This window comes from Ixodes scapularis, unplaced genomic scaffold (assembly GCF_016920785.2).
Source record: "Ixodes scapularis isolate PalLabHiFi unplaced genomic scaffold, ASM1692078v2 PGA_scaffold8__174_contigs__length_109621045, whole genome shotgun sequence".
Lineage (NCBI taxonomy): Eukaryota > Metazoa > Arthropoda > Arachnida > Ixodida > Ixodidae > Ixodes > Ixodes scapularis.
In genome coordinates this window covers 43,572,010-43,579,393 of record NW_024609883.1, presented here as the reverse complement: position 1 = coordinate 43,579,393, position 7,384 = coordinate 43,572,010, and the positions used below count along the sequence as shown (strand labels likewise).

Genomic DNA, 7,384 nt, shown 5'->3' with positions numbered 1-7,384 from the left:
CAGCAGAGACATGGGCAACCTGAGCCAGTCTAAAACGGGATGTCTGTGTAGCACTGAATCGGCATGGTTAGTTTGTGGAAAGTGTATTGTGCCAAACTTGCTCATACAGTGAACTCATTTAATTGAAACTCCAGGAAGCCACGAATTTTGTTTGAATTATCAGACATTAATCTTAATATGATGGAGGGTAAAATTTATTCGCCATATGAATGACTACACATAAAAAAGCAGATGTTTGACGACCTCCTCTACTTAGGCCTACTGATCGTAAGCAGGTATGCCACGCATGAAACAGTTGTGAAATGTAACAGGTTTATTTATCACTCAAAAATGTTGTTTATCGTGGGCTGTTTAGACAGCAAACAAAATTAAGTTTGTTCATCGGGCCAAGGAGTTGTCTAATGTGAACAATGAAGCAAGGGACACGTCAGCGATGAAAACGTGCACCGCGCGGCAAACTTGCGCGGTCGCTGTGACGTGGATCTATGCCATGCCGCCACGTCACAGCGTCCGTGCAAGTTGCTGTGGAAATGGTGCCCGTCTTCATAGCTCATGCATGCCCTGCTTCAAAGCCGTGCTTGAGTCCCGTTGAGTGCGCTTCTCACCGAGCGGCGAGCACTGCACAGAAGCAACACCTGCGGAAGCAAACTCCGCGGGTGTTGCTTCTCTGCAGTGGACCGGTGCTCGGAAAGAAGCGCACTCAACGGAGCCGCGTGAACAAAAAGTATGAATTACACGAAAACGCCGTCCGGATTAAGCGGCTTATGAATACATTCAAAACAACGGAACCAAAATTTTGAATTATGTTTGAATTAACCGGAAGTACGAAATATACGAGTTTAAATCATCGCAAGCCTACTGTATTTGAGTAGGATTTCTGTTTCGTCCTCCCATGGTAGGACTAAGTTTTGGGAACTCCTTTTTTCTAATGCTTACAAAAGATGCACTAGCTTGATGATGCTGACATATGCCGGGAAGTACAGTGTTAGGAATGAACTAGGAGCATGCTATGCGTGTGTGTCATGACGTCACGTCCTGAGGTAACATGGTGATCGCTGTCGCATGACATATCGTGACAGTGACATGGTGTTGCATGAGTTTGTGACACCGCGATGTCATGTGACATGCGACACCATGGTGTAGCATGATGTCAGACCTTCGTGACAGTTTGTCATGAGAGTTTTCTCATAGAATTCGACTGATAAAACACTTTCCGTGTTAAAAATAATTGGTGTGTGTGCATGCTCAGTGGTGGTCCAGTCAGCTTTGAGTTCAAAACAATTTTTGGAGCAAAAAAAAAAAAAAAAATCTCATTATGGAGCACTTTTGTATCAGAAAAAATTGCCTTTTGGAGCAGCACATACGCAAGTTTGGAGCGATTCGGTGCAGTTCCTTATTATTGATACCGGCATGCATTCATGCAATCAGTTACACGATGCCCATTCAAAACCCAAAGTTGGCAGTTTGCTATACTATAGTTGGTGACAGGTCAGGGTAAGATTACATAAATGAGGCAATAATAAATAAGTCTAAATAAACGTTTAAATACTAGATTAAAAACAGCTTCTAAAAAAATGTAAGGTGGTTGATAGATATATACTTTATTTTTAAATGCAATATGCAGCTAATTATGGCATTAAAAAATAATTGTGACCTGAACCCTTTTACAATCAACCTTTCCATCTTCTCCACCAAAACCAAGGAGGTTAGAAGTACTAGGAGGGGGCACGTTGCAATATTGGTGAAGCCTAGTCCTAAAACGTTTAAACAATTTTGTGCCCAGCGTGACCGCAGATCTCTTTGGCGATTGGTGCGCGTGACATGTCACGTGCGAGACGGATGGTTCATTGTAGAAGGACTCCTTGCAGGCTTGCGCGCGCTCCGTCCGGTAGGTTTTATCAGATCGAAGTCTAGACTGTGGTGTATTCTAGTACCCCGTAGCAAGACGAAGGCTAGCTACGGTCACGTGATGTGATCACGTTGACAGGGTAAGTGAGGAGAGTAAGGAGGAAAATGAGAAAGGAGGCGAGGCATCAAGGGAGCATGGCTTGTGGAGGATACGGGGCCGACGTCATGCCCTCTCCTACCCTTCTATTCTCCATGACCAAAACCCTTGGCCAAAACCCAGGTCCCTCTCTACGTCACTGGATTCCCCACTGGATTTTCACAGTTGCCAGACGAAAACTCTTCCACACACCAATTCGTTTGCAGATTGGTTCGCTTTGGCACAGTTTGGCACAATTTTTCCCTTTGGGCGCAGCAAGGTGCACACAAATCAGGAATTTATCGAAATGGCACAAATGGTACAACTGGACAACCACTGCACGCTTCAGTTGTGCTGGCTGGTGTAGTATGACTGCTAACCTGAGGCCTTTAGCGTGCATCACACAGTCTTGATGCACTATCGCAGTGGTTCTCAAATGGGGGTCCGCGGAGGCATTCTGGGGGTCCGCGAAACCCTGCCTCATCTGTAAAGTCCGGCAATAAAAGTTGTATTTTCTTCCGATCGAGAAGGAATTTTTCCATTTACGGGCTAGTTTTCTCGTCTGTATGTCAATAAGAGAAGTCTACTTCACACTAGCCCTTAGCTAAATCCATTTATAATGTCTTTATTATATTCAATTTATACATTCCCCCTCCCCTCACCACAAAAAGGGTCCTCCATCATCTCCGCTGGTCCACAAGGGGTCCGCGAAACATCAGTGGTTGAGAACCACTGCACTATCGGGTACAAATGAAATGCAAACAGTGAAGTGCATGGCCTTGGATACATGCTGTGCAAGCTAGAGACAAATGGGAACTGATCTCTTCACCTTTTCAATAAACAAATTTTTTCTCTGATAAAGCTGCGTAATGGAAAGGGAGGCTAGGAGGGTGTGTACATCGAAGTAGACAAAAACCCTCACGGCCCCTTTCCCACCCTGATTATGCCGACGATGAAAGGACGGAAGAGAAGAGGATTACAGTGACAAAGAGGCGATTAGAAGATTGGTGGAAATTATCTAAAGAAAATTAAATGATGTACAACTTGTCCTGCACCTTGTCCTGTTTCCCTTCGTCTGTGTCCCTATATTTTTTCGGCGCTTTTTTGCTTGCGATGAACCAACTGGCCCAAATCTCCACTTTACTGCAGTTTATTTCTGCGCCTTGTCCTGTTTCCCTTCGTCTGTGTCCCTGTATTTTTTCGGCGCTTTTTTGCTTGCAATGAACCAACTGGCCCAAATCTCCACTTTACTGCAGTTTATTTCTGCGCCTTGTCCTGTTTCCCTTCGTCTGTGTCCCTGTATTTTTTCGGCGCTTTTTTGCTTGCAATGAACCAACTGGCCCAAATCTCCACTTTAATGTACAACTAACTAGCACAGCTGGGGACAGGCAGGACAGAGGAAAATTGAGACTCCGTCCCGCGTGGCTCTTGCCCAAAGTCCCAACCCTGTCCCCCAGTGGGCCCAGTGCTAGGGTAACGCCAACAGGGTTTGACCAAAGGAAAATTGGCGACTCCCTCGCCAGGAGAGAGAGGCGGGGGTGATGCTCTTTTGCTTGATCCCCTGGAGATCATCCTGGCGATATCCCACACTGCCTGGTGATAGTTAGGCATAGCCATTAACATCCATCCAACCCTGTAGTTTTATCAGTTCCTAGTTACCTCTAGATAGTGGAGCATGCATTGAAGGTCTCACATGCTGCTGTTTGTATTTCATTCATACTTGATTTTACGATGATCATGCAGATCGAAACGGGCAGGGGTGGGGATTAAACCCAGGATTCCTGGCTTCTGTCCAATGACAACTCTTTTGTCTCTTTTCCAATGCTCTAACCCTTCTTTGAAAATGAAACGTTAGTCATAAGTGCAACTCCACACAACAATAATTGCAGTATGGCAGGTCTACCCAGTGCATACGAATACACAGCGAGCAAGTTAATTAGTTCTCTTTATACTTCACACAAAAGTGCATCTTTACACAAGAGATTGCTATGAGAACAGAACTCTGTACAGTGACATCCTGATGCCACCAAGCTGCATGTGGGTGGTCGCATCAACACCTCTCGAAAACCTTGTACAAGTTTGGCAAGCTAGCCACCTGAAGAACACACGAGTTCTCTGCGAACTCCTCGGGCAACCTCAAACTCGACCTGATGGCCGGGAAGACAACATGTTCCGTCACCCACTTCCAATGTCCCTCGCGAACTTCTTGTTCCGTGCCCTCGTCGCAGCGTGGGCCAGCATAGAACCTTGCTGTCTCCCTGCAGAAGGTGTCAAAGCACTCCTTCTCTGAATCCCATTCGACTTCCGTCGCAAGGCGAAGAACATACATAGGTAACCCCTCTACAGGAGGGGTGTGACCATCCAGAAGAACCGGTATGGATAGGATCTCCCCGGACGCTCCAATCTCCATCGAAAAGTAGTCGTCCAGCATCTCAGACTTGGATGTGAGGAAGGTCTCCATGTATCGTGCCATTTCCTCCTTGGGTCCGTCTGCTTCTGTCCAGCCACATTCCTCCATGTCGAGTGCGTGCATTGCGAGGTCGTAGGTGGGGGCTGGCTCAGACAACTTGAACGCCGAAAAGTTCCCGAAGTTCTTCAGCATGATCTGGTAGAAGAGCTCTTCAGTGACCTTCCGTGTGTTGACCAGGTAGAGCTCTGTCTGGTGCTGGACCAGGGAGAAGCGCTGGTTGACACAGCCTACAAAGGTGTGGTTGCGGAACAGGTCATGCAGTCCCTGGTGACTCTTGGCCATGACCTGGTTCCATAGTGCCTGCACGCTCTGCAGCTTGATGCGTGGCTGTTCTTCCGCAACCTTTGACTGGCTGCTAGTGGCGTTCTCTGGAGTGCCCAATGCAGAAGTGGAGGGCCTGGCGGTTGTGAGGAAGGTGTCCAACTTCTGGAGGTGGGAGTCGGTGCGCACAAGATGGCGCTCGTCCACAACCGGTGCCGATACGTCTGCTTTCTTGGCGGCGACAGATGCCTTGCTGGTAACGTTGATCTGCGGCAGACGGCTCTGCGTGAGGTACGTCCTGGACGAATTGCACGCAAGCAGGGCACCGTCTACGGCTTTCTGGACGGCTTCGAGGATCAGGTCCTCATGCAGAAAGTGGACTTCTTTCTTGGTCGGATGCACGTTGACGTCCACGTTGGCCGGGTGGATCTCCAGCGACAGGTAGAGCCAGGGGTGCGCGTTTTTCGGCAGGTATGAAGCGTAGATGGACTCTATGGCCTTCCGGAGCGAACTGCTCTCGACGAGGCGGTGATTGATGAACAAAAGTAGAGTGCACTTTTTGTACGAACAGTTGGCGTTCGACACGAATCCCTTGAGTCGGAACTTGAGGTCCGGGTTGTCGCACTCGACCGGCAGGAGGTCCCGACTGACCGTCTTGCCGTAGATCGTAGCGATGCTCTGCAGCGTGTCGTCGTCCACCGTAGTCCGCACGTCCGTCGCCGACTCTTCAGCTTTCTTGATCGAGAACCCGACGCCCGCGTTGTGGACGGCGTACCGACTCACAACGTCCACAAGGCGGCCATACTCCTCCGCGGGGCTCTTGAAGGCGTTCTTGCGAGTCGGAACGTTGTAGAACAGGTCTTCGACGACGATCTGCGTGCCCTGGTTTCCGGCGCACGGCTTGGGCGGTCCGGTGGGCTTGCCGCTGCGGTACGACACCTTGAAAGCACACTGGGAATCTGCAGTCTTCGTGGTTATGGTGACGTGCGCGACGTAGCTGATGCTTGCGAGCGCTTCGCCCCTGAACCCGTACGTCGAGATGGTGGCCAAGTCTTCGAATTTGACCAGCTTGCTCGTAGTGAAGCGTTCGCAAACGATGTCTAGGTCTTCCTTGCGGATGCCGCAACCATTGTCTTGTATCTGGAGCAGTTTGAGACCGCCGGCCTTCGCCACGACCTGGATGTTAGTAGCTCGTGCGTCGATGCTGTTCTCCAGCATCTCTTTCAGCGCGTTCGCCGGTCGTTGTATGACCTCACCTGCGGCTATTCGGTTCGTGACGGTCTCGTCCAAGCGCCGAATCTTCGCTGGCTCCACCGTCGCAGCCATCGCGGGGTTGAAACAACTTCAGGAAAGACACGTACTCGCGTTATAAAAGCAAACGGGTACCCAAGTTCCCGCCGCCACTATTTTCCCGCGCACTTTGGGTTTGTTTTGGAATTTTCCAGAGCCCGTTCGACTTGTACCACTTGTACCCGCATACCACACATACGTAGTTTTTCGAGTTGAGAGTCAGCGACCCTCGTAACCTTTATAACCCTTCGTAACTCATTGTTTGCTTTAAAACCTAATAAAAAGTATCATACTGTTCCATATATTTTGAACATTGAAAGATAATTGAATACACACTCATAGCATCTTCGATCAACTCGCACCGGAATCGCCCTGAAACCGGCACAGTGCACAGCGCTCCTCGGTCGTGCAGCGCGATGTCGGTGCAACATCGAGGACAAACGACAAACTGCGCCGCGGGCACCGCGCCAGTGCACCGCGGCGAGCTCCACCTTGCGTCACTTCGCGTTTTGTTCGTTTATTTTGCGTAGGTCAGCGCTCGGTGCCCGTCTGCTGTCAATTTCTTCTATTTTTTTACTCGCGGATTTGACCGTCCCACAGAAATAAACATCGTGGACGTGATTGTCGATGGGGTCACGAAGGGGGTGACAATTCCACATGTATATGTTGGCCATCATTATTAGTTCAAGAAAACGAAACACCAGATAATAGCCGTACCTCGCTGTCATCAAAACGCCTCGCGCCGGTTTCCACGAAGTTCGTGCTTTTCGGGCGCTCCTTGCCACCGCAGCTATCACCAGTAATCGCGGCGATGGTGAGAAGCTCGTCGTCTCGCCGTCAGAAGACCCGAGGAAATCATCTAGCGCAGCTGCGAGGCGTGTTCGTTTTTGCAAGATCGCCATCTCGATAGTCTGCGCGTCTGCTACTCCCGCCATCTTCTCGATTCCCGCTCCTGGCCGCAATGCCTGATGGGACTGCCCCCCCGGCGCACCGCCGATTTTCTTGGTGCGCGTTGGGGCAACGAAAAGCCGCACCGGGAGGGTGCGCTTCGTTGATCGAGGACGTACGGTGCGCACCGGTGCACTTGATCGAAGATGAAGGGGCGCACCTCCGTGCCCCGGTGCGCACCGGTGCGGATGATCGAGGATGCTTTCATAGCATCTTCGATCAACTCGCACCGGAATCGCCCTGAAACCGGCACAGTGCACAGCGCTCCTCGGTCGTGCAGCGCAATGTCGGTGCAACATCGAGGACAAACTGCGCCGCGCCGGTGCACCGCGGCGAGCTCCACCTTGCGTCACTTCGCGTTTTGTTCGTTTTTTCTTGCGTAGGTCAGCGCACGGTGCCCGTCTGCTGTCAATTTCTTCTATTTTTTACTC

The 7,384-nt window shown here is 50.0% G+C and overlaps 1 protein-coding gene across 1 annotated transcript; it reads right to left on the bottom strand.

Annotated features, from left to right (window-relative positions):
- Window positions 1-3,912: 3,912 nt before the first annotated feature.
- LOC8030342 (DNA mismatch repair protein Mlh1) lies at window positions 3,913-6,331 on the bottom strand. Its single transcript, XM_002400225.5, has one exon. It carries the CDS (start codon window positions 6,039-6,041, stop codon window positions 4,035-4,037), a length of 2,007 nt encoding a protein of 668 aa, XP_002400269.3. The 5' UTR covers window positions 6,042-6,331; the 3' UTR covers window positions 3,913-4,034.
- Between the last annotated feature and the right edge of the window lie 1,053 nt (window positions 6,332-7,384).

Bases quoted from the DNA above. Each gene is read 5' to 3' on its own strand.
- LOC8030342 (XM_002400225.5), bottom strand. From the start codon at position 6,041: ATGGCTGCGACGGTGGAGCCAGCGAAGATTCGGCGCTTGGACGAGACC.